Below are 27972 nucleotides of genomic sequence, written 5' to 3' on the forward strand. Positions count from 1 at the left end.
CCCAGGGTAAAGGATATTGATATGTGCAGGGATTTCCGCAGTAGGCTTATTGTCAAATGTATGTATATATCCTTTGCTATATGGTTTGTTTAGAGTTGTCTATATTGGGTATATTAACAGTTGTTTTTGCTGCTTATTTTGTGTTGTGTGTGTGCATGTGAGTAGTTTAGATTTACTGATTGTTCATGACCAACTAATCTAGGATTCCAAATTAATCTGGTTCAGTGGTAGCACTGGATAAAACAAGACCTGATGAACTTTGCAACAGTTGCTTGGCATGCTGTGAGCAATGGTGCACAAGCATATTTCTACTCCTCCGAGACAGAGTGGAAAAGCAAAGTAATATAGTCACCCTGCACTGAGTTGTGTGTTTTGACTTCCTAACAAGTGTGCAGACCTACACACTTCATTGTGGAGGGTGATCCAAAAGTATCACCTTTCTAAAATAGCTTCTCTTCCTGCACACACTTCCATGGTATAGTCTTCTCTCATACTTGTTCCACCTCAGAATGCATTTGGGAAGATTGCTGATCAAAAGCATTTCCCCTCCATGTGATATGCAGACACATACAAATCAGTATGGAGTGGTCTGCTCATGTGACCTTGGCATAATATCACTGCAAGGTCTCTACCTTGTGAGAAGGTAAAATGAAGGTTGAAAGGTTGCCTGTTGAAAGTATAGTAAAAATGATAGTGGAAAATAGCATTGGTGAGAGACAAACGAGCTGTTTAGGCATTGAAACTCTTCATTTCCTAACCACTTATCAACTCAGAAGTAAGTTCCATTGAATTCCTATACTTTTGTACCTGAGACTTGCAGCCTGAATCTCTGACTCTGTTTTTACTTGTTATAACTTATTTTTTTGTCTGTGTTATGTTAATGCTTATTGTAGCCTTTGTAGTCTTTGATCTGATAATCTCTGATGTGGTAAATCCCCTAGTAGAAAGGTGCTATAGGAATGCAGGATGGTGCTTCTTCCTACAGCAAGAACGGTGAACGGGGGGCCCTACGGATTTGTTAGTGATGGAAGTTGGCATCAAACAGTTTCCACAAGGCCACAGGTTCCCCACCCCTGGCCTTTAGCAATGTCTGTGGCTCATTTTCAAATTCTGCATGCTGTGAAATACAGCTCACCACTCATGACAAGAATTGGAAGCTGATGAGCACGAACAGCTTGATGATCCTTCAAGAAGAGCATCAGAGAAGGGAGTAGGCTGGGCTAGTTTACTCCTTTCTCCTGCCTTTCCCCTTGCTGCCCATCCTACAGCATTTGATCATTCTTCTGGGGCCATTTTGTGTTCCAGTTGCCCTTGTATATGTGGGAGCAACTTCTCTATGAACAACTCCTACATAGCTGGGGGAAAACCCCCAATGTTTAAATGAGCCAGTCATTGGGTAGGGCCTGATTGTGAATATTTCCCACAGATCAGCACCTTCCTCTGGCTTACTGCTGAATCTGTTGGACAGTGCCATACAATTTTCCTTTTCCCTCTTGCTGTTGTGCTCAAATCCTACTTGCTTGTTTCCTACAGGTATCTGATTGGCCACTATTAGAACAGGATGCTGGACTTAGATAGGCCATTGGCCTGATCCAGTAGGCTCTTCTTATGTTCCCTTGTGTCTAGAAGAGGTTCACTCAAGACCTCCCCAAGCATTGCACTTGTTTTAGATTTACATTTAATACATCACCTTCCACATCTTCTGTGTAGAAAATCTGTATTTCCCACACGTATCATGCAAAGAGGTTTGGGCAATCAAGAGATATTTTAGTAACTCCATTTTTTTATTTGACCCCTGGAGTTTAGCAACTGTACTGTCTTCATCCATAATATTGTCTGCAAGAGAAACACCTGGCATTAGGAAGCCAGCAGGATTTACAAGCCACCCCTAGTGGGCTTACAGAAACTGTCATTGCAGTTATGCATGATTCTGTGGTTCCCTTAAGAATGATCAGCAGTAAACATAGAGCTTACTACGGGAGGAATTTGTAAGGATTGTTGTCAGTAACTGCTGGTCTTGAGAGTTCAGTTAGCACTTCCTGGAGAGATTGTACATTTCAACATGACAACACAGGTATTCAAAAGAATGAATTGAATGAGCTTTAGTAGCTTCACAGTATAGAGCCCCTTACCATGATCACTATAGAGAATATAGCAAATAAACAGATCCAGTTTAAAAAGTCACAATTTTGCTGGCTTAGATAGATTTGCATTTTCTTGTCCAGTTCCCAGAATGAGAGAGTTCCAAGCCAAAATAGTAATAATAAAGTGTTACATGATATCACTGCTTTTTAGAATAAATAAATATATAAACCTTCATTGGGGACACTCTGGATATGCTCTGATGCAGCCACTCTTAGACCTTTTAAAGAGGTGTTTTCTATCAGAGGGGAGAAACATTCTGCATATACTAAAAAAAAGGACCTTATATCCTTACCCCCCCCCCTTTTAAAGAAGCTAGATCATCTTGTAAAAGAACAAACATTTTGTACATGTTTAAAGGCTGGGTCTTTGGAAGGGACACTCTGGACATGCTCAGAAGAAATCAAACTTAAGTACGCAGAGATACTTAAACTGCCAGAATAACATAAGGGTGTATTTGATATTACTAAGTTTGGGACTCGTTACATATTATGCACACTCTGGAGAAAAGCATGTTTGCCAGTGCTCATTGGGAGAGCTTTTTTGTCACATTGTCATAAATCTTTGCACTTATTTCAAAATAATTTTCACACAAGTTTTGAACGCAGGTCATACCAGGGAATTGCTGCTATTGTTTGAAACTTCAGTAGTGCTTCCCTCTGATGTGCTCTGAATTCCTCAGGTGTCCTGTATAATCTTAGGACCACAGTGATGAGGATCTGTGCACCACAAGGACCACCTCTTTCTGTAGGTTCCTCTCCACACACTACAGTCAACGTCTGAAACCCTGCTCCAGATCCCTAGATGGCAGGAGCTTGACTGGCAACAATCAGGGCCAGATCTTTTCTCTTGTGGCATGCCTTACCAATTGAGGAGTGTTACCAGATTGCTTTATTTTTGCTGGTGCGTGTCAGCGTTTCAAAGGCTCTTTGGGGTCTTGTTATAGGGGCTTCGCTTTGATGTCCATATTTGTGACGTGCAGGGGGAAGTGCTTTGGATTGCAAAACACCTTGAGTGTCTTTGAAAATTAGGCAGGGTGAACATTTTAACAACAACAACAACACCGCAGTAGCAGATGTAAATAAATAAGGCGTCACCCTCTCCTTGAGAAACACGTATTTCTCAGATCAAGGTCATTCAGCAAGTTCTTCCCTTCAGAGCTGAGCTTTCCTCATTCCCATTCCCCATTTTCTTTGAAAGAGGAAAAAGCACCATGCACTTCCTGTGCTGCTGGCAGTGATAAGAGCCTTGCTAGTGAAGTTAATACAATTAGACACATTTGCACAATAAAGCATAAACAGTCCTGGCTATTTACTAAATTATATTGTGAGCAGTTCATTAATTAGAGAATCAGACCAGGACATGACTTTCATAAACTTGTTAAATTGGCTTAGAGCTACACCCATTATGAAGTTTTAATATCCTATTTAGTATCCTATTTAAATAGGTGTAAAATTCTTTGGATTTCAGAATCTTTAAGGGATTTAGAATGAAGGTAAGGGCTTCAGAATGAAGCCTGTGCCAATTTGTGTTGAGATGGAGAACCACAGTTTTTGTGGATTAGCAGTTCTTTCATTGTAGACTCATTTGGGATATTTGACCCATCCAGTACTTGACCTTAAAGGAGGCAATGATTACTTTATTTTCCTGAGGCTTATCTTTAAAAACAAACAAACAAACAAACAATTTTTATTGGTTTTTATACAGATACAAATACAATAACCATTAAATATTTATCCAGTAGTACAGCTAATGGTGTTTGTTTTATCCATTGTCTCTAGACATACATTTAAACATTCAGCATTCAAACATATTACTTTAACGTAACCTTGCCACCTAGAATATTGAGCAGACCCCCTTCTTTAACTATGTTAATGACCAAAATCAGAGGAATACTTTATTGGTCACTGAAACCATTTTTACCCATCCCCACCCCCACCCCCCAAACCTGGAAACCCTACTGCATTACATGACCAAAAACCATGGAAAATTGTTACCGAAAAGTCTGCATGCATAAGTTAATGTGATTTTTCGAAATCTACACACATATGGGAATACTTTTATTGAACATTGTGCATGTGCTGGCATATGCAATTACGTTTATAGTGTAATATATGAGGAAGCCCTTATTAAGCAAAAAAACTAGATACAACAATTTCCAAATGTAAGAGCTTTTTTATGTTTTCCAATTTCATTACTCACCAAAGGGCAGTGAAAGTATATTTTTATTATAAACTTAACATTTTTTATTATTATTAACGATTTACTGCTTCAGATTAGGCATATGGGTTTTCAGAGAACAAAACCTGCTTTTTCTGCACGGTGTGAAAGGTCAATATTGTGTTTAGAATGACAACTCTCTGGTTCCCTTCTAGAAAAATTCACAGCCGTACCTTTATAATGAAGCTGGTAGCACAAGTCAATTTCTGAGTGAATAAATGTTTACATAGTGAATTACCTCTAGTCAAGGATTGCCTTGTTTGTAATCTCATCACAGAGGCCAAAGGTTAAGTGTTCACAGCAAATTAACAACCACCTCACTCCAGTCATGGTCTGGGGCAAGTCACCTTGACACACAGGTGACTTGAGGAAAGCTTTTTCATGCCATTCTGTTCTCATCTCCCTGTGGAGTCCTGGAGCACCGAGATCATTAAAAGTCGATCAAATCAGCACTTTTAGCAGAGGATGGAAAAAATTTAACGGCAAGAAAATAGGTTTAAAGGCTTATTAAAAGCTCAGCGCCTCTCTATTTTTAGAGGATCAACCGTTTCTGGGGGGTGGCAGAAGTCATTTAAATTGCAGCTACCATTTTACATCAGAAGCCCCTTTACTTTTAATGATCCTCATGCAAGTCCTGCCAGTGATGACTGAATTCACTGGGTTGCCTTGGCAGGTGGCTGAGGCACATTTTCTATAGCAGCAAATGGAAGAAATAATCTAATCCTATCACTACCATTTCTTACGGAGATGGGGAACTTATGGCCCTTGAGTTGTTGCTGAACTAAAACTGTCAGCATCCCTGAATCTTAGCCATACTGGGAGTTGAAGTCTGTTACCAAGGCTCCCCCCCCCCCCAGCCAGAATGTCATTCTAAGAGAATGAGGGAGGTGTTCATGGTGAGTTCCAGCACCTCTTTTTCTGTAAAAATAGCACTAATTATTACTCCTCTGAACATTTTCACAGGAACCTCTGTGGTACAAGTAACAGCTACTGATGCCGATGACCCTACATATGGAAACAGTGCCAGAGTGGTCTACAGCATTCTTCAAGGACAGCCTTATTTTTCTGTGGAACCAAAGACAGGTAAATGCTCTTACACTTCCCATATCTACAGCTTTTATCATGTTCTCTGACAGAGGTGCACTCTATTTGACTATCTCTATAATCCCAAGATGCAGGAAAGTAGGGCTGCCCATGTTCACCTTGTGAATGAATGAATGAATTAATGAAACTTTATTTGCGTCAGCCATCTGCCATAGCAACAAAAAACATTGTGATATACACAGAACAAAATAAAAAAGTCAATTATATAAAACACAGTTTAGGGTCCTGAATTAGCAGTCAAATAGTGGACCTTATTCTGATTGCCCCAGCTAGAAACCTTGCAACTTTTGCAGTCATCTGCTCCTCTGGCTCCATGAGAGCCAGCATGGTGTAGTGGTTAAGAGCAGTGGACTCGTAATCTGGTGAACCAGGTTCGCTTCCCCACTCCTCCACATGCACCTGTTGGGTGACCTTGGGCCTGTCACACTTCCTTGAAGTCTCTCAGCCCCACTCACCTCACAGAGTGTTTGTTGTGGGGGAGGAAGGGAAAGGAGATTGTTAGCCGCTTTGAGACTCCTTAGGGTAGTGATAAAGTGGGATATCAAAATCCAAACTCTTCTTAATCTGCCAGGAGAAACGACACTGTGCCAGTGGCTGGGCGACCCAGAATGGTCAATAAAAGAGGCATGATAATCTCATTCCTCAGGTCTTTGTAAAGAGTGCACGTGAGGACGTCATGCGCCACTGATTCAGTGCTGCCATCTCCGCAGGGACATATGTGTTTTTCGTGTGGAATCTGTTGGAATCATCCCTCAAGTACAGCCAAAGGCTGTACCTTGTGTTCACCTTGGGTGCTCCCTCTGCCCCACTTTGTCCCCTCCACAATCCTATTCATGGTCATGGTTGCAGTTCTTGGAGAGAGTTTGCATGTGTTTGGCAGACTGCCTTGCTGCAGATGTGTCCCCAACCCCATGGGAAAGGGCTTAGGGGCAAACAGGGCGAGCATGCAGGGCCCTGCTGTCCAACGTCATCAGTTCGAGTCATCTGAGCACGGAAATCTGAATAAAGCTTAACTGAACTCCAGACTGCAGGCAAAGGCTGTCATCTAGTAAAGCTGTTTGTGGATAAGTAGACGGATAAATGGCTGTGAAGGCTAAATGGGACCGAAATGGAAGAGTATTTTTTATTATTTGATGATTATGGCTATTTGGAAAATACATATCACCCAATTAAACATGGTCTCTGGGTGGTTCACAATTATTACTTAAAAAAACAACAACCGGTCAGATACAATCAAAACTAAAAATAAAAAAAAACATCAATAGGAAGGAACTATATCAGCTAAGGATCAGTGTAAAATCAGCATGAAGCCATCATGAGGCAACATAAAATCAATAAGAAGGGGGGGGGGACCCAGCATCTTTGAATATCAGATGCAGGAGTCAAACAGCAGGGAATTATCATCATGTCCTTACTTCCAAAGTTATCTTCTTGGCCATTGTTGGAAATGGAGTGCTAAACTCAATAGACATTAGGCTGATTTGGTAAAACAATTCTTATCCTCTAATGCAGGCTTTGCCTGTGGATACATTTGGAAACCTGAGAAACTGTGGCAAGCAACCTTGCAGCTACACACACCACATATTCTCTCTCTCTCCACACACACACACACACACACACACACACAATCCAGTCCCCAGCTGTGACCTTCCTCACACTCAAAGTCAACAACTGTGCCACAGTTAAGTTTGAAAAAGATTTGTCTACAACTGGAGGCTTCTTTTAAGCCTGATTGCAGCAGTGGAGCTGGGAGGGACAGGGTGCTGTAGGCATTGGGGTGGGTAAGTCCTGTTGAGGTCAATGGGATTTACTCCCAGGTATAGGATTTCAGCCTTAAAATGCAATCTACAGTCATATCTCAGGTTGAAGTAGCTTTGGGTTGCGTATTTTTGGGTTGCGTGCTGCGGTGACCCGGAAGTAACGGAGTGCGTTACTTCCGGGTTTCGCTGCTCGCGCATGCGCAGATGGTCAAAATGACGTCATGTGCAGAAGTGACGAATCGCGACCCGCGGACGCAGGTTGCATTCGCTTCTGAATGCGAACGGGGCTCCGGAACGGATCCTGTTCGCATCCAGAGGTACCACTGTACATGTCTTCTGAAAAGTAAGTCTCCTTGGGTCTACTAGGGCTCCCTGCCAGGTGTGTGTAAGATTGTAGCCTTTATCTTGAGGAAGAAGCCACTGGTCATTTTAAAACTACCTTGTCTCTTTTGGCATGAGAACCATTGCAGAGTGGGAGAGAATCAAAGTTCTCGCTGTGATTGTGGCTCTCTTTCCCAATTGACATGCATGGACCATATATTTGGATATGTGGAATTTATAGTCTAGATTTTATTAGATGTGTGTTACTGCAAAACAGTTTGGGGTTTTTAATGTTCTTACTTATATTCTTATTTCCACATCCCTGAAATGTGTTTGGTTTTTGTAATAACAAGTATATATTTGAAACATGTAAATACTTGAAATTATTTGTATTCATCTCTACCTTTCCCCCCCCCCCCATTGTGATCTCATCCATTTCCCCAGCTTTATTTATCTGCACTCCAGCAGGTTTCCTGAGACTTTTTTTTTAATCTTCCAAATATTCTAAGAGGATGGGTTTGGGTTTTTTATGTCTTATCTTTGTGAAGAGTTGTTTGTACTTCAGAGTTAGAGTCTGCCTGAGTTCTACAGTTTGCATGGTACAGTTTCCAGAGGAAATTTCCTACGTTCAGAATACTGTCCAGTATTAATAATAATAATAATAATAATAATAATAATAATAATAATAATACCTTTATTGTCAATGTACAACCTGTGTACAATGAAATTAACAATGAAATTAAAATGTGGCAATGTTTATCATTATCTCTTAAGTAAAATATCTCCCTTAGTTATTGTGCCAATTTTGAGCATTCTGGAACCTCTTCCTTACAAGTACTCACCTGTGCAAAATGAGTAAGTGTAGGGTTCCCTGACCATACAGACAATCAGTCATGTGGAAATAGCCCTCTGTGCATACCGATATGTACAGGGGCTTGGTGCAAAGATAACAAATGTGCACCAATCAGTGGTGGAACCTGTCACTTCCATGCTGTTCCCTTCCGCTGACCCACATTGATTTTGCACAATGAATGTATGCAAGGGGCTCGCAAACAATTGATGTGTGTCAATGCTAAAAGGGTTATGGGCCACATTGCCATACTGGGTCATTGGTCGTATCAAAGAGCAGACAGTATCATAGTCAGGAGCAAGTGGGAATCATGAAATAGAGCATGCCAGAACATTCTAAGGTCAAGACAAAAGATCAGAAGCCAGGGCTGCCAAACAGAAGCATAAATCATTTGGCCCAAGGGTCAAGTTTCTGGTGCTTTAAGACTCACCTTCTGCCCCAGAACAGCTTTTCTCCCTTCTCTCCTTACTTTCTACTCAAAGTTTGTTTGCTTATATTAAATAGATAAATATTTTTATTTAACAAAATTTATATACAGCTTGATTGTAACAAAATCTCTAAAATCTACTATTGTTCTTGTTAAGTCTCAGCCACCTCTCTCTCTCTTTCTACTTTCCTTCAACATCTCCTCTGGCTACTTTTCCTCAGCATGCAAGGTGTTGCTGGTGCATGCATTGGTCAAACCACAAGGCTGTGGCATGGCTGGGGGCGAGTGAGGAGACACAGGGCAGGCTGTGACTCTTGGGCCTACCTGACCATGGCCCAAGGCCCACTGGTGACTCCCAGACCACTGTTTGAGGGGTGTGTGTGTGTGGTATTATTACCGTATTTTTCACTCTATAAGACGCACCAGACCAAAAGACGCACCTAGTTTTTGGAGGAGGAAAACAAGAAAAAAAATATTCTGAATCTCAGAAGCCAGAACAGCAAGAGGGATCGCTGCGCAGTGAAAGCAGCAATCCCTCTTGCTGTTCTGGCTTCTGGGATAGCTGCGCAGCCTGCATTCGCTCCATAAGACGAACACACATTTCCCCTTACTTTTTAGGAGGGAAAAAGTGAGTCTTATAGAGCAAAAAATACGGTATTTTCCCCAAAGTAAGAGGTTATTCTGAACATGACATTGCACTTGTCATTCATAGAACAATAGAAACCCCTTTCCACACACCAGATGGGCAGGCTGCAAGGAAGCAAGCATAATTAAGTCCTCATACATACAGGTGTTTTTGCCACTTTCATTTTGCTTACAGCAAAGAGTTTCAGGGATTCTATCTGATAAAGTATGGGCAATGTGACAGGAGAGGGGTCTTGGGCCTACTCAGCCAAGCCTTGAAATTGCCTTTATTTCTGTAATTTTCAGCCTATTGTTTCTTGCCCTTCCTTCAGCAGTTAATGAGTCTGACTGTTCGCACTCCTTCAGATCTGTTTTGTCAACTTTGCCGTAGCCTGTCATACAATTAATTACATTCTTCATGAAGGGAGACATCCCACAGGCTTGTGGGGTCAGCATATGATTTAAAGAAGGACAGATTGACAAAAATAACACAAGGGAACCATTTGTGAAGTTGTCTTTTAGCCTTCCCAGCCTGTTTAGTATGGATGAAATAAAGCTATTATTATTTTATTTTATTTTTAAAAATTGTCCTTTCAGCACAGGGAAGATTAATGGGCTGCTCTAAATTCAAAAGAAGAGGAAATAAATAAAACTGGAACTAAAGAGCTTGCAAACATTACAAGGAGATATAGAAGCCCCAATGCACCTCTCAGTTATCCATGTATTTTATGTTTCCCTTCTGCTGACATGTAGCAGTGGTAGAGTAAAAGCCCATCTCTCTGGAAATCAGAGACACCAGCTGGACCGTGTAACAAGCATGAAATAGTCATAAAGCCTTCCTGGTTTGAGGAGGAATATTTATTTATCTGATACTTAACTGCACAGCAGAATGATGACAAGCTAGCTTTTCTCTCTCCTCCCTTTACATTTCAAGCCATAATTACACATGGCACAGAGATGACCAAATGGATAAAACTAAAACTAGTTCAGATAATACAGTGTTTCAATTACTATATCAAAGCTTCCTAATTATAGTGAGTGCTTTAGAAGTGGTTATTGTTTTTTTAAGTTTGCTTTAAAGATATTAGCTAATTCAAGATAGCTTCATTGAAATGCATAGTGTGATACAAGATTATTCATAGCAGCAAGGATCTGTGGGGCTATTTACCATTTTGAGCCATTAGGAAACTCATTGTGGCAGGCTGGAAGTTTAGAAACTGCTCTGTTTAGACTGATGGGCCTCAGTGGCACTGGGGCTTGGGCTAGCTCTGTTCAGGCTCAGGATTCCTAAGAGAAAAGTTCAAATGCTGTTTCACTGGCAAGTCTTTCTCAGACTGAGCCTTAAATGGGAGCTGTGGTCCTATCTCAGAGCTAGGCTTCCTTCCCTTCTTTTAGAAGTCCTTGACTACAGTGGATCAGAGGAGGCTGTTGTTCCACTAGGGCTTCTGAGCTGGAGCCCGTGTAGGCAGACAAGAGCAGCAGAGAGGTACTGACACAATGGGCTGACTCTGAGGTCGTTTTGTCTCCACATTCTTACCCTCATCCCCTGAAAAGGGGAAATGCAACTCAAGGGTCATGACATCCACCAAGTGTTGAATGGCATATATTTTCTAGAATGACAGGGCGGGTGTCCACAGTAAGCCTTTTCCTGGATCTTGAGTGCTCTCATTTTGCAAATGAATCTCCACAACCCTCGAGACATCTATGCACAGACCACATCAATCCTGCATCTGTCTAGATGACATATATGGAAGATGACAGGTCATTACAAGGCGAAGTATGATAACCCAGTGACCACCTTGAAAAAGATGGAATTGCTTCTGCATGACATCTATGTCTTTCCATAAGCAAGTTGTGTGTATTAACATTATATAGTCTGTCTCTGGGCTACTGTTCCCCAGCTGGATGCCCTCCAGATATTCTGGGCTTTAATTCCCATTATTCCTGATTATTGACCATGTTGCCTGGGACAGATGGGAGTTGCAATGCAAAACCTCTGGAGGAGTTGGGTTTGAAAATGCTGCTCTAGGTGCTTGCCCAAGATTCCTGACAGAGGCTTTCAGCAGCATGGAGACAAAACAGTCTTTTGAAGCTTAGAACTAATGGCAAGTGGGTGGAAAGTAGCCTACCCCCAATTTTTTTAAAAAAAATAAAGTCCTTGCTAAATGCTCATAAGCAAGAGAGGTGCAGCGGACATTTTAACATGAACTATGGATCATGTTTAGTCTTGGAAATGAACCAGCGTGTTTAAACTTTATAGCACTTATAGATTTCCCCCTTATTATTGTTAGCTTGTAATATATTGGGAACATGTCTCTTGATTGCATATGCTTTGAAGTATAGTGCTTTTCCATTTCAGTGTTCGGGTTATGAATGGATACAGCCATTCTTTATACAGTACATTGACTATATGTATGGCTGCAAGCTAAATTCATTAAAACAGGAGTGATGGGGTATATAAGATAGTTCTGACTTGCACAACATACAGCTCTATAGTAAATGTTGAAGCACAGGAGTTCCATGTTTTTTAAGGGTGCTCTATTTCAGCTACATGAGTCTAACTACAATGTATATTTTCACATTCTGTGTAGCACAGGTCTGGACTGAAAACTGGGTTGTGGACCAAGCTACAGTGGGTGTCTTCAGGGGCACAACTACTATATTCTTTTTTCTTTGTTATTATTGTTTAAAGAAAAAGGGAAAGAAAGATGATTAAGCATGGAGAAAGAGACAAAGGGAAGAAAGGGAGAGAAAACCGGGGCAAAAATACACACACACTTCTATATCTAGAGCATGCCATGCAGCAGGTTGAAGTTAAAGGTGAGTCCTAGGTCTGGAAACATTGAAAACTACATTATTAGCATGCAGGGCACAGTTAGAGAAGGCTAAGTTCACATTATATCCCACTAGTGAATGTTCAAAGCTAGTCACCATTCCTAGTAATAAGGCCTGTCTTTTGGATTGTTCCTGTTGACATGTTGGATCAGTTCAAATCCCTTACATTAGTGCAAGGGTGACTAATCTGTGACCCTCCAAATGTTGCTGAACTTCAGCTCACACCATCATTGACCATGCTAGCTTGGGCTGATAGGAGTTGTAGTTTAGCAACATCTGGGGGGCCACAAGCTAGCCACCCCTGCTTCAGTGTACTCTGTTTATCTTTTGACTGGTATATATTTTCCCTGCTATGCTTCTGAGTTGGAAATGTAGCTCTGCCACTGTTTCATTTATATGCATTTTGCCATATTCCAGGTATTATCAAAACCGCGCTTCCCAATATGGACAGAGAAGCGAAAGACCAGTATCTACTTGTCATTCAAGCGAAGGATATGGTTGGTCAAAATGGAGGGCTCTCTGGGACCACCTCTGTCACAGTCACCCTTACAGATGTCAACGATAACCCTCCCCGCTTTCCTCGCAGTAAGTTTCTGTGGCTGATGAATGAGGAAGACTATATTTCTTATAAAACTAAATCTACATTAGTTTCAAGTCCAGTAGTGAGCCTTTCAGGTTCCCAGCTGTTCAAGTGTGTTGGCTGCACTACATAGTATGCCTGACCATTGCACCTTACACATATTCTGAGGGGTTATGCAAATGTCCATTCTCCATCTTTCGGATCCCTTTGGGTTTTTTTCGTGCATCGACGTGTGTTGCCAGTACTTGAGGATGCTTAATTTCTTTCTGACTTTATGATTACAGTATTTCTGTGATTAATTATAAGGTGGATCAAAATACCCTGTGTAGGTGGATGCATAGTTGTTCTTGTGTGCATCTCACATTGCCTGACTATCTCTGTCAATTCCCCCCTCCCAAAGACACTGAGAGTTTCATAGAAAAATCAATCTGGGAAGAACTAGAAAACAATCTGCCCTCAATTTACTTGCTTTGACCAAGGTGGCTCATGACTGAACTAAGCAAGGAAAAGAAACAAGCTTATTTCCAGACTTGAGCTAGCCTGTTTATACACAGTCTGCTGCTCTTCTCCACCTTGCTGCGATATTTCTTGTAAAGTCATTGCAGGAGTGAATTAGACTAATGTGAGGAACATATGCATGCCCAATCTGGTCAGTTTTCAAGTGGGTATGAAAAGAAACAAGCCAATCAAAGCAAGACTGGGAATTAGATTCTTTCCCCCCTTGAATTGCTTGGGTAATAATAAAACACCAGAGATTCAGCTTCTCAAAGTGAGAATGTTAGTGGCTTCAGCCTGCATTTTGTTAAGCTGCAATCTGTATCAATTTCAGCTTGAGCCGCAGGTTTAGAGTTTTCACAGGAGAAGAAGGATGCCTTTACAACAATAGCATTTATCTCAATTACATGGCATGAAGAGCCAGGAAACTGTCTCCTTAAGACACAATTAAGACTTATCTCTTATTTTACAAATGGATTTATTCTTTTCTTTGGTGACATGAGATATACTCAAGAGAAAATGTCATTGGCTGTAGTCTGCCTTGGTAGAAAAGTTAGGTTAAGTGCTATTTTTCCTTCTTAGATGTTATTTTCATCAGTTTACTTATGCATCACTTGCTTATGTGGATTTATAGTTGTGAGAGCAGAATAATGTTGGAGGAATAGTCTCAAATAGCAAAGCTTAAAGAATTTGTTCCTTGGAAGCTCCAATAAAAACAGATATTATCTGCACATCCTGAACTAATGTGTAGACCAGAACATAGTTATCCTTTGGATTTCACACTTCTTTGCATTTTTACAATGCAATTTTTGGCTCAAAATGCATTTGCAAATTGATACTTCAAGAGAAAACACATTTAGAAATGAGCATTTTTAGGAAAATACCTTTAAAAATGTATGTTTTGCAAGGAAATATGTTCCAATATATATAAATTTCCATGCAGGTGTTGTTGTTGTTTTTTAAAAAAGCATAGGTTAAAGAGGAGCAGGCATATGAATGCATGCATTTGAAAGAGACATGAACTGGAAATAGACAGATCCACCCCTAGATTCAAATAATACTGTGAGCAAAATTTAACTATTTTGGAATGGATCTAACAAAGCCTGACCTATGAATATTTCCCTCCTCCAACATGACATTAAATACTACAAGCAAGGAAGGTGGCAAAAATATTTTTTAGAATAGAATGTGGATGGAAGGAAGGGTAGCAGCGGTCTACTTGTACAATGTGGCAGGTCCTTTTCGGACACCAGAAAGATGTGCCATCCTATAGAGGGCACAGAGGAGAGAATGCTGGTGTTATGATTTTAAATCACCCAGTCTTCAGCAACATGGAGCACTTTGGATGACCATGCTGGCTGGGACTGGTGGAAGCTGCATTTCAGTCACCATCACCATCAGCAGCAGCAGCAGCATCTTGAGGGCACCAGAGTGGCCAAGGCAGAAAGAACATTTTCCCTCATGGCATTTTAAAGAAATACCAAATGTATTATGTTTAGAACCCTTCAGCTATAAACTGAGGTCATTGATTGATTGATTGATTGACTGATTGATTGATGAACAGATGAAAATCCAGGGACTGTTCTGAACTTTACAGGATCGTATCAATATAATGTCCCGGAATCGCTACCCGTGGCTTCGGTGGTCGCCAGATTAAAGGCTGCAGATGCTGATGTGGGACCAAATGCCGAAATGGAATATAAAATAGTGGATGGTGATGGCTTGGCTGTTTTCAAAATCTTAGTGGACAAAGAGACACAAGAAGGAATCATTACAATACAAAAGGTAACCTCACTTCATTATTTCTGTCCCGGTACACAAGTAACATCATCTCACTTTCAGTTTATGCAAGGAAGAGGCTTCAGCCAAAAGACAGATAAATAAATACCAGTGAGACCTGCAACCAAAGGTTGTATTATAGAGTACTGCTGCTTGGGATACCAGCCATTTCATTCCCCTTCACCCCGTTTTCTGTCCCTCACCTCCTCTAACCATCAGCTAGCAGACCATGGCCACTCAGACATAGTTTCTATTGGTCTCTTTTTGGGGTTCCCAACCTGGGAGGGGGGCTCTAAATATTTTTGTTCTTCTGAAAACCTTGGGGTTCTCCCAATCTTGCTGACATCTCACATGTGGGGTGATGCCATTTTGGTTACATAAGCAACAACTCACAGTCTGAACATTGGAAATAGAGAGAAGGATGCCTTGATCCTACAACACACATTAAGAATTCCCAGCTATGTAGGACTCCCCCCACCCCGCCGCCTTAGTCAGCTAAAAGGTAAATATCAGAAGTGATTTCATTGAATGTCAACATACATACATTAATTGAAAATGGATAGAATAACCTTCAGTAGTTATGTCAGGGTTAACAAGAAATGTATCAACAGTGCCAAGAAAGAAATGTTGTAGTTCTGTGGTTGAATGGACAGAATGAAGGACGAATTCCGAAAGTTCAATCATCCTGTGGTTTTGTTGTGTACATATGGAATCCTTGCAGTAGACAAATTGTCATTGATGTTACTTTTTCCATGAACAATGAATGATTCTGTAAATGAGGGAGTTACTTTCCCCTTCCTTCTCAGTCTGTTCAATGGGGAAGATAGGAATAGATGGTCCCTTTAGGGAAATCTAGTTGATTCTTAATCTGAGTATGTGCCACAGAAAACAGTTTTGTTTTCATAACTTTTGTTGTTTGAAGACAGTATTGCAGTCTTCTTCCTTCCTTCCTTCCTTTCTCTTTCTTTCTCTCTCTCTCTCTCTCTCTCTGTGTGTGTGTGTGTGCGTGTGCACGTGCGTAAGTGCATTTCAATATTGTTGTAATTTTCTGATTTTAGTCTCTTTGTTCTTATCGCATTGTTTGTTTTATAATCCCCAGTGAAATTGCCTGATGGAACAAGGTTCCTGGGACTCTTGTTCATTTGACAGATGCACAAGCCTGATTAGTGTTAGGATTAACCAAAAGGAGGGAAATGGTTCTCCAGCAACAGGGCCTTTGAATGGTAGATTACCGTAAATTATATCATTTGATAGTTGTCATCTAGTTTTGTTTAAAAGGAGAGTCTCAGACTGCTTCCTTTGAAGAATAACTGCATATTGAGTCCTTCCTTCCTTCCTTCCCTCCTTGCTTCTCTTGTTCTTCTTCAGCAGAGAGGGCTTGCCTTGTAATTTCCTTCAGACAAGACAAAATGCTCACTTTTCCCCCCAAAGAAGTTGAATGGATGAGGCATAGGATCTAATCAGATAACACTAATGCACAGATATTAATGAAGCTGTCAAGCTCCATTCACTGTGCTGAGGGAAGAACCAAAGTATACTTTGTCTTTTTAACCTTCAGCACTGTTCTAGTGATTTGTGAGATGTTTGTTCGCTATTCTAACAATCCCCATATTTCAGTTATGGTCAGGAAGGGGTAAAGTGAATGCCAGCTAAATGATGGTTGTTATAAAATAAACATTAGCGTCAAAGTGAAGCAAAACAAATAAAAAACAAAAACAACCCTTCTTGATGGAGCATCTTTAGAAATTAAAGCCTCTCTACTATTTCTGCATTGTAAGGGCTACTTTGCTTTCCACTATGTCACTGCAAAATTTCATCGTTTCATGCATGAGCAAATCAATAAAATGACTATTTTTTTTTCATCTGATCCAGTATTTGAGAGCAAGAGTCCTATCAGACAGATGGAGCCATTTAATTATTGCTGCATAGAATCACAGAGTTTGAAGAGATCCTGAGGATCATCTAGTCCAACCTCCTGCAATGCAGGAATATGTCGTTGTCCCTTACAGGGATCGTACCTGCAACCATGGTATTATCAGCACCATGCTCTAGCCAACTAAGATGTCTGTTAGTTCAGGGTGAGCAGGATCTAATTCTGTGGGATGGGCTGAATGTTGTATATGGCAGCCATTACTGATTAACAACTGTGGGAGAGAGGTCCCTAGGCACTTACCAGCAAGCATTTGCTTGATGGCAGCAGAGAGACTGGGCGGCTGGTGCATGGCTCTTGAACATCAGAAACACCCAGTGTAGGCCTATAGCATGATCAATCCATGCTCAAATGTGACACTGCCTGGCCATGCTCTTAAACAGTATATAATTTATTTTTCCTCCCCTGCTCTATTATTATTTGTTACAACAATAAACTATTGCAATTTATAAAACACTAGAGTACTGGTGTTCTTGTCACATTATCCGCTTTCCTCTATGAGTTCACACTTCCGATGCAAGACATTAAAACATTAACAAATCCATAGAACGCATTTCTCCATTCTGACATTTTCTGGCATTATTCTATGGACACTCCACACTTAAAGCTCTCATTCTCATGCTAAATGATGGTGCCCTGTGCTGTCTGAACATAGTAAGGGTACCTCTTACCCCAGTAAAAACAATTAGGCATGTCTATTTCTGATTTAGGAGAGAACAGAGTTAGTTAGCAATTGTTGTATGTCTTTATGTCAAGTGAGCATTATGCTATAGTCATCAAACTCTTTCTGTCTGCTGTATTTTTATTAGGAAACTTACAAGAGGGCTGCTTTAAATAGATTTCTTTTGTTTTTTTCACATCAAGTACTTAATGTCTTGAAAAACTGGCAATAGTTCATACTCTATTCACTTTTTCCAACTGGCTGCTTTTGTTGTAATAATTTTCCATGAAGCAGTTTTACGAGACTGTATGCATGATGTATCTATACATTTCAGCAATTCTCACTCTTGTTTTTGCAGTTGGTACAATCTTGCAAAAACAGCAGTGATTGAGACTTGTTGAAATGTAATTATTTACTTCTTTATTATATTCTTAACCCAAACATTCATCATATGATCCCAGGTTGGCTTACAGTTCTGTTACTTAGCAATTCCAATGGGAAAATTCATAATGCACCATATTCACAGCATTGCTAAATAAAATAGCAAATGTGATAATAATATGTTGGTTGAAGTATGTGTGTATATCTGCAACTTCCTGGGCAGTGCAGTTGGTATGAATCCTAAACCCCGAACCAAAGCACTTTGGAAAGACCCACGCTTGTTCTCCACAGCTCCCCACACTGAATCAGACCCCTTCCAAAACTTGGGGTCTGAGTCAAAGGGACACAAAGACACAGACAGTTTGTGAAAACCTCCAACACCCAATATAACTTTGGTGGTTTGTTTATTTTTTAAATTCAATTTATATCCTGCCCTTGCTCTGAAAAGAGCCCAGGGCATCACATAACGATAACGTTATGTATGATTGTTGGGAGATGGGAGAAGTGCCGTTGTGAGTTATAGCTCTAGTTTCGAGCCACAGAATGACCTCAATGGGAGTTTCATTTTATTTTCATTCATGGTGCTTTTGGGAGAGATGTGGAAGCCTCTGATCAGCTGCTGTCAATTGAGAAGCAAACAAAAACAAAGCCTCTGCTTTCATTTATCATAACTCGCTAATCTCTGGACCTATCCTTATGAAGTTTTGCAGGTTTTTCGGATAGGGTTCCCCTCACCGTTTATGCTGCTTTCATACATACTAAGGTACCAAAAGCTCCCCAAGTCCTGCTGTCACTTACCAAACAGTTTGAATCCATTTTTTGTCCTTACCTGACCTCTTGTGTAATTTGTAGGCACTTATTTGATCTGCTACCTCCCACGTTGTGAAGTGTTGTGATAGCAACATTAACTGCAATTTGTCCTACCATTCTTCTTAATCAATCTAATTTACATGTTTGATTGTGACATTAGCAGCAGTTCAACTGCTTACCATTTGGCTGATTTATATGATTTGAAAACAGCTTCACACACTCAAAAATATTATTATGATTTATTATTGTTAGCTTGAGTTCCATTATTTACTCTCATTAAATAATTATCTTGTTTTCTAATTACCCACATTTTGAAAGTTAATGTGTAAAAATATCAAATAAACCAATCAATTACTAAGCAAATTCTGGTTTCTTTTCTTCATTTCTTCTCCTGAACATATGCTGTTACCTTATAATAATAAAAAATAATATTTTTTATGTACATTAAATTTAAAAATTAGCAATACCAAGAGACAGTTTACTTACCAATGCAAACAACATTATGCAGTGTTCTTGCATTATGCACCCATGTCCTGGTAGAAGCTCCATGGAACTGCATTCTATTCATTTAGTTAACAAAATGTATACACTGCTTACTAGAACAAAAGTCCTCTAATGCTTTACAATGGACAGTTCAAAGTATTCATTAAAAACACAAATAAAAATAAACATTAAAAACTAGTTACACAAACATATTAAAATGGAAAAGGCAGTAATTTCAAAACACTGCTACTTACTAAAATCACATACTAAAATTATGTGCCTAGGTAGGATTGCAGTAAGGAAATAAAAAGTCTGTAGCAGTCACCAAAAACAATAACCTGCCATATATCAATAGACAAGGAGATCCAAAGTGTAAGTGCTGCCACACTTAAGGTTCAGTTTCTTGCGTGTGTGAAATCAACAAATTGTGGCGCTTCTAAGTGGTTGAACTGGCATGTATGGGGGTGAGGCAATCCTTCACAATCTGATCCCCAGCTACTGAGTGCTTTACTTGCTAATAATAACATCTTGAATTAGGCCCAGTAACAAATTGGCAGGCAGTGTAGATTTCTAAGCAAGGCTGCTCTATGCTGACAGGGTCTTGTTCCTGTCAACAATCATGCTGCCGCATTCTGGGACGTGGGTGGTGCTGTGGTCTAAACCACTGAGCCTCTCGGGCTTGCCGATCAGAAGGTCGGCAGTTTGAATCCCCGCAACAGGGTGAGCTCCCATTGCTCTGTCCCAGCTCCTGCCAACCTAGCAGTTCTAAAGCATGGCAATGCAAGTAGATAAATAGTACCGCTGTGGCGGGAAGGTAAACGGCGTTTCCGTGCGCTCTGGTTTCCATCACAGTGTCCCGTTGCACCAGAAGCAGTTTAGTCATGCTGGCCACATGACCTGGAAAGCTGTCTGTGGACAAATGCCAGCTCCCTCAGCCTCAAAGCCAGATGAGCACTGCAACCCCATAGTCGTCTTTGACTGGACTTAACTGTCCAGGGGTCCTTTACCTTTACCTCTTTTTTTTACCTAACTGTAGCTTTTGGACCAAACACAAGGGGAGCCCTACTTAGAGTTCTTTGATGTAATCCTCTCTTGAAGTCACCGTATTCTGTCTAAAGTTTGGTAGACTAGGTATTCCTGCTTGGCTCCCCATTTAGCTAGACTACATTTAGCTCCCCAATTTGCTGGATTATTTAGTGTTCTTATTGGTGTGGTAGATGCTCTTTCACAGACCCTTATTCCATTTGGACCTCAGTGTGGGTTGACTTTTAAAATCTCTGTTGCTGGGGGGGGGGGCGGATCTGTTATGTGAATTAGCTCAGACTGTGAGAAATACTGGCATTGTGGCACAAGCAACATTTTGTACTTAGGAATGGTAAGCCTACATATTATTCACTCATATTTGCAAGTCAAAGAGCTGTCTGATTATAATTTAGAAGTTGACTCTGCTGCTTAAACTTCTAAATCACTTTTTCTCTGTAGGAGCTGGATTATGAAGCCAAGGCCAGCTACACCTTGAGAATAGAAGCGGCAAATAAGCAAGTTGATCCTCGTTTTTTAAGCCTTGGGCCCTTCAGTGATATGACAACAGTGAAGATCATTGTGGAGGATGTAGATGAACCGCCTATATTTACCTCACGTTTGTACACTATGGTAGTGTCTGAAGCAGCTAAAGTAGGCACCATCATTGGAACTGTTGCAGCTCATGACCCAGATGCATCTAACAGTCCTGTGAGGTAATTTTGCATTTCATTTCCTACTTTTGCTGCTGCTTATATCTAGATCAAAAAAAAGTACTGTATTCCCAGATAGAAAAAACACCTTGGGTTGTATCAAACTAAGTTCTTCTCAGAGTTGTTGTTGGCCTCCAGCGTTCTCAAGAGACAATGAAGTATGCCTCTCGGGGTGGAGCCAAACCACTGGAGAATCACAGTGCCTGCTGGGGCTGCAGACACCAGTAACTCACACTGTTTTTGCTTCATTAACAGCACTTTAATGACCTCTTCAGGGTGCAAGTCTTGGGCTGCCCAAATGACAATCTTTTCTCCCTCTTGGTCTCACTGATGTGGTCCAAAGAAAAGCAGAGCAATACATTTTGCACCAGCTTGGCTGCAGTAGTCGCCAGAAAGAGGAGTACAAGATGCCATTCAACTGCCTTGGGGACTCTACTCTGGATTTGCGCAGGGTTTACTCTTTAGCCCCTCTTCTCCTAAAGATGCCACGCAGTGCAGCGGATATGGAGTTTCCCTTGGGGTTTACTCCTGAAGCCTTTCTCATTAATGAATATAGTGGAAGTTTAGGATCAGAGTTTTCCTTCTCCTAGATGGGCCACCTTCTCAGGTTGATGAGTCGCATCTGCCCCTCACTTCCCTCTACAGCACATGCAGTAACTGCCTTCTTGAACATTGGGCCCAATATTGGTCTTGTCTTCTCAATCCACCAAACCTGTCTTTGCATGTAGGGGAAGTCTCTAACTCACTGAAGGTTTAAGATCCATCAGCTACACTCTTCTGGTGTAGCTGCTGTCACATATTGACCCCTTCCCTGAGCCACAGGCAAGAGCTGAGTGCAACTCTCCAAAAGTGGACAGACTACTCCAGAAGGAGCATGTCATGTCCCCAGCAGAAGTACTACCACTTCCCTCCCCAGAGTAAACCCACTGGAACTAATAGACCTAAGTTAGACATGCCCATTAATTTCAATGAGTATATTCTTAAGTACAGCTTAGTTAGATACTGCTGAGTATATTTTGTTGTCATTTGGATTGACTTGTCTTGGTATTTTCTGGGTTCAAGACAAAGCTTGGGAAAAGGAACTTTTAAGTTCACTTTGATGTGGAATAGTCTGTGCACTCCCATTATGTATGCATAGGCCGTGCATTGCTTGTGAAAGTCTTTACTCATGTGGAGTTTCACTTTGCTAAGGACCCTTGAGCAGCCAAATCAACATATCACCAATTTGTTACTACGCTGTAGCTGTAAACAGATTTAAATCCTTTGGGGCACAGCATAATACAAATATTTTAAAACATAAATATTCTTTCTACCCTGCAGTATGCGCCCATATAATTACATTTCAGTGATTTTGTTGTATCCCCGTGTTTAAATCGCCTTAGAATATACTCCCCACTCCCAGCACTACACATGAAATCATAACTGGATTATGTAAGGAAAATATTTTGTAGAAGACAAGAAGCCATTATTATCCACAATCCATAGCTTATGTTCCAATTAAATTAATTACGCCAAACGCTTTGCAGAACAAGTTATTTACAGAAAGGAAGCAATGTGTATGCTGGATGCATATCGGATGTGCATTTTGCAGAAATCTGTTCCCAAGCCTCTCTTTACTGGAGGTGCATTCATTTATAAAATTGTATTTTTGTAGCTATTTCCTTGCAATGTAAGTGCTGAAAATGTATTTCAGCCTACAAATATTTCTCTCTCTCTCTCTCTCTCTCTCTCTCTCTCACACACACACACACACACACACACACTGCTGTTTTTCATATATATGTATATCTCACTCTAGGTTGGTCAAAAAGGGAGCTCTTCAAAATAACTTAATGTGATTCAAAAGTACTGTGAATTTTCATAGAATGTTTATCAAATACTTGTGTAAAAGAGCAAATACAATTGATAGGCCTGAGCTCTGTCTGTTTATAGGGCAGCAGTGCTAACCATGCAGTGTGTTATTGAAGCTAGACTGAAATCCTGTTTAGGTGCCGGGGCTCCCCTTGAAAAATATATGATGAAATAAGAAGAGATCACCTTTTAACACATGAAGTGTGTCCTTTTGTCATCTGGGACTGGGGGAAAGGATGAAAGTTCCAGAGGATTCACAGCTACCAAACTCAAAATGATATGAAGTGCAAGGCCTTTTTATAGCCTTTTTATATGCCTGCCTGCCTTTGTTTAGTCCTGATTAGAATTTCTCCCAAGCTTGGCAGCTTGAAAGAAAGAGAAAATGGGGCAGTACATCTGATAAAACATATTGTTGCCACTATTTGTTTTAGACATCTTACACTTATTCATTATTTTAGTATATAAGGCCGTACTTCTATACAGGTTCCCTAAATTACTCTGCCATAAAGGTTTTTATTGCAGTCCTCCTCATTTTGTTGTCTGCTTGAGAAAATTGAACTACAGCTTTTAAAGTGACTGGCTCCATCACTTAAAAAGCAGATTGAGCCTGTCTAGGAAAAGTGATTTCAAACACCTGTATAGTCAAAGACTCATTGAACAGCCTTGGGAACATTACTATCTCTCTCTCAGCCTTAGCACAGGAATTATAGTAATCTACTTCAGTTTAAGGAAACACCCAGGGTTGTAACCAGTGCTCCATGTGCATTTTTCCACTGGTGCAACTAGACTTCCTTGTCCCTCAGCCTCCAGAGCTGTTTTGATGCTGTTCAGGGGGCTAGAGGGGAAAATGGGAGGAACAGGAAACTCTTCTGCTGGTGGTAGCATCTAGTGAACAGAACCACTCAAAAGTGTGATCCAAAAAGCAAAATTTAGCTTGGATACAGTTTGTTTTATAGGTCTCCCCAAATCATTGGAGCAGGGGTTGAGGGATGTACAAGGGGCTGCAGTGGGAAAGGAAGGGAAGAGAGAAAAATGTTGTGCAAGCTGCCTACACTCATGCTGCTTAAATACAACCCAATGTTATTAGAAGGCTTTAATCAGCTGAATTTTTCTCAAGGAAATATGTCATGCAAACTAATGTTCTCGGAACCGGCTTTTGACTAGCTATGCTGAACAGTGTCAGGGTTAATAGCTAGGAAGCTTGAGAGCTGTCCAGAGATTAAATTCCATCTGCCCAGGCCTGCCAAGAGTGGCTACATTGCAAAGGTGACAGGCGATGTCTCTGGGGGAAGGATGCCAACCATGAAGCTGTTCAAGAGCTGTGCATTGCTGACCAAATACAGCAGTTCAAGCATGAGGGGAAAACAAAAGCAGGGAGTTACTAAAATGAAAGCCAAATGAGCATGTCATCAGTGCAGAAACATTCCTAAAGGGTAGGCAATAAAAATAATTGATGCTCTTTGGGTTCATTAAACTGGACCAATTTAGTTAGAGTCACACAAGGGGTCAGATTTTCAAATTTCATCTGCAAGGGTCCTCCAAACCCCCCAAATTTTTTTCCAGGGGTTGCAGAGAGAAGGGGTGGCAGAAAACTCCATTCTGTGATTGTGAATTATGTTCCATTCATGGAAGATACATTAGGATGCAGGCCATTGCCTTCAGTAACTAAAATGCAATGATATTGATATTTTTGTAATATGCAGTTATAGTTTAAAATGTAATTGCTCACTCAGTGAAATCAACAAAAATATTTTGATTGGTTAACAACCCTGCAAATAATTTGTGTCACTCATGTCACTTTCACAAAATTCTAAATGTTCCCACTGGCTCAAAATGGTGGGTGACCCCTGCTGTATATTTGCAAAGCCTTTTTGAGCAATGTGATGGAAAATCCAGCCTTTTCTGTTCTATGAAACAGGAAACCATTGTAGTGGATTACTGCACTAAGAAACAGGATGAAGGCTTGCCATCTGGGAATAATACTGTGAAGTACAAATGTGCAAACTGCCTCATCTTTACAATCAAAATCATCACTGTTTGAGCTATCCATCCTTTTGGTTAAAAGTGAACGAAGACACACACACACACACACACACACACACAGAGGGTTTTTTATTGTTGTCAAAGTACTTCCGAGGAAAGTGGAAGCATTTCATGTGAAGAGAACATAATTTGCAACAGCTTGTCCTTGCCTTTTTTCAAGCAGTGGTATTTGCATCCTTAAGCACACTCCCACAGCATTGTACCTAGTACTGTCAGTAGTTGCTATGGAAGATCTGAACTTTTGCTTTACCTTGATTGGCCAAAGAGGTGAAAATCCTGACCTGCTTATTTCTTTCCAATCAAGCTGTGGAATGCTGTGTGGCCTTTTCAGCTCCCTTCTTCTCCACTGTACATTAATTGACTAAAGTACTCGTATGTGTGTTTTTCAGAGTCTTTTTGCTGGGAACCCTTCTGCAGGTATCTTAAAGTAAAATGTGGATGCTACTCTATTTTGATTTGCTTATGAAGAATCCTAGTTAAATAGTTTCCAGTGCTACTTACACCAGGGCAGGAAAACCTGCCACACGCCAGATAGTATTGGACTTCAGTTTTGGTCAGCCTCAATTAGCATGATCGATGAATGGTCATGGATTAGTAGTACAATAAATGTGGAGGGCCACAGGTTCCCTATCCCTGATTTACATCCACATCACAACTACACTTTCCTTTATGTGCATTAATTTGCTTCTCTTCGCCTCCTGCATCATGTAGAGAGATTAATGTGATTGAGAACTCCCTTTCAATGGAAGGTGATCCTTTTGGATGGATGAGTCACTGTCCCACCAACCTCAGTCTACCCTCAGCCAACCCTCACCTGCCTACCTTCTGACTTAAAACTGCCTGTTAGCTTTCTCCTCTTAATGTCTCAGTGTTGTCCCTTTTAGAATTCAGCCGGGAGGACGATAGGGGGCAAAACAAGAATCACTTGCTCCAGCTCTGGCTCTCATTGTCTCTGGCTCCTTCTAATGTTCAGTTCTCTGACTTCTACCCTACCAGTCCCAATGGGCATCATCAGCAGGGCTATTAAAAAACAAACAAACTTATTTCATGGCAAGCAGGTGACTTCAGGCTGACATATATTCACTGTCAATCAGCATTCCAGTTAAACACAATCTGGCCTTCTGGTATATTGTGTTATATCAAAGGTGTGTTTCTAATGGATCTAAAAGTACATAGCCAATTTCCAAGAGGATAATTAAACAGTCAACAATGGGCATTTTCTCCCTTTCTCATGGCTTATTTTCTGTCTGAGCTTTTCTCCTCCTTGAAAACAGCTTGGGGGATTCAGGCAAGGCGAGCTTAAGCCAAGGTTGCTCAGTGACAGGAGTCTGTGTTTGTATGATGACAATAAGGCCCCAGGAGCAAATGTAGTAATACGTAATCCCTGACCTACTCTACAGTTTTCTTATTCACCCCATGGGCTTTTCTGCCTGTGACAAAAAGTTCAGTGTCTCACAGTGGAAGCTCTGCTGGGAACCACAGGGAATTGATACAGCCAGGTGGCACAGTTCCAAATCTATTCCACGTTAGGTTGGGTTCAGAAGTAGAGTCTTCCAAAAATAAATGAGTGGTCGACCTAAGAGCAAAAGAGCAGAAATGGGAAGGAAATACCTGTGACCTCAGTTAGGAAGGTATCATGAAATGCAGGAACTGAGCCATCTTTCCTCGACACAGTGAATTTTGCAGAATCAGATGGCTCTGTGTAACAAACTCTCTGTGTGCTGTAAGGGCTGTAAGACAGCTGACAACAAAGGAGAAAAGAATCTTGATGAAAAGCTCTTTGAGCTTAATGTGAAATAAATGAAACTTAACACGCACACACATTGCAATTATACATACATCAAAAGTTTTCTTTCATCTTTCATCCAGGTACTCCATAGATCGAAACACAGACCTGGAGAGATATTTTAATATTGATGCCAACAGTGGGGTGATTACCACTGCGAAGCCGTTGGATAGAGAAACAAACGCTGTTCATAACATCACTGTCTTGGCTATGGAGAGTCGTAAGTTCCCACTGCAAAGCCATTTTTTAAGCCTTTAAAAGTGTTGGTGAAATGAATCAAGTTGTTCACGAAGAACCTTAAGTGTTGGAAGAGATGCTTTAAGCCATAAACAGTTAACTGTAATGAGTTAAAAGTTAATGCTATTTCATGACAATTCTCTAAGGTTTTTAGGCAGTATCATGTATCATAGAATCCTGATCTTAGAACTATAATGTCTCAAAGAGGGCAGAAACACCCTTAATGTATTTATATATTATTGTTTAATCTTCCATGGGCATCTCCTTGGATTAAAAGAGAGAGGATAGAAATTAAAGAGTTAAATAAATATAGGGGGCAGGATTCACCTAGGATTCACCCAGCAGCAGAAGCCCTGTTCAAGGATTTATGCATGCAAAATGGGGTTTTGCCCTATCTCTTTCCACTGCCCCCCTCCAAATTGTCTTGAGGGGTCTGATGAACCCCCAAAATGGGGGGGGGGAGAAGAGAGGGATTGTTCCCTCTGGCAACCTGAAGTGTACATGCAAATATAATGAATGGAAGCATGTGGCTTTGAATTTTACCCATGGTGTTAGAATTGACAGTATATGCAGAAGTAGTCAACAAGGTGCCCACCAGAAGTTTGGAATGCAACTCCCGTCAGCATGGACCAGGGGTGGGAAATATTTAACATATGGCCTAAACTGAGGAACAAATTTGGCCCATGAGGTTACTTCTCAAAAACCACTTCCACCTTACAATCTGCTGATGTCACTCTGATGGGGGATGGGTGGGTCAGGGTTCAATCCTGCATTGGCTGCTTACACCTGTTTCTAGCAGGAGACTTAGGGCACACACAGCAGAAAGTAACCCCTGCTCATCAGTTAATGAGTGATGGTTAATTCCTACTGAGTTTAGCTGTAAGTGTCTATTCCCCTGGTAGGAACAGGTGCATGGAGCC

The 27972-nt window shown here is 40.8% G+C and overlaps 1 protein-coding gene across 4 annotated transcripts in view; it reads left to right on the plus strand.

Annotated features, from left to right (window-relative positions):
- CDH7 (cadherin 7) overlaps positions 1-27972 on the plus strand; it is a 124124-nt gene that overhangs the window by 78954 nt on the left and 17198 nt on the right. For all 4 annotated transcript variants that reach the window (XM_081014170.1, XM_081014171.1, XM_081014173.1 and 1 more), the window contains exons 4-8: positions 5326-5445; positions 12701-12868; positions 14956-15143; positions 20885-21138; positions 26899-27035. In XM_081014170.1, coding sequence (XP_080870296.1) covers positions 5326-5445; positions 12701-12868; positions 14956-15143; positions 20885-21138; positions 26899-27035 — 867 coding nt within the window. The remainder of the gene's footprint in view (positions 1-5325; positions 5446-12700; positions 12869-14955; positions 15144-20884; positions 21139-26898; positions 27036-27972) is intronic.

Source organism: Podarcis pityusensis (assembly GCF_964106645.2).
Source record: "Podarcis pityusensis genome assembly, chromosome: 7".
NCBI lineage: Eukaryota > Metazoa > Chordata > Lepidosauria > Squamata > Lacertidae > Podarcis > Podarcis pityusensis.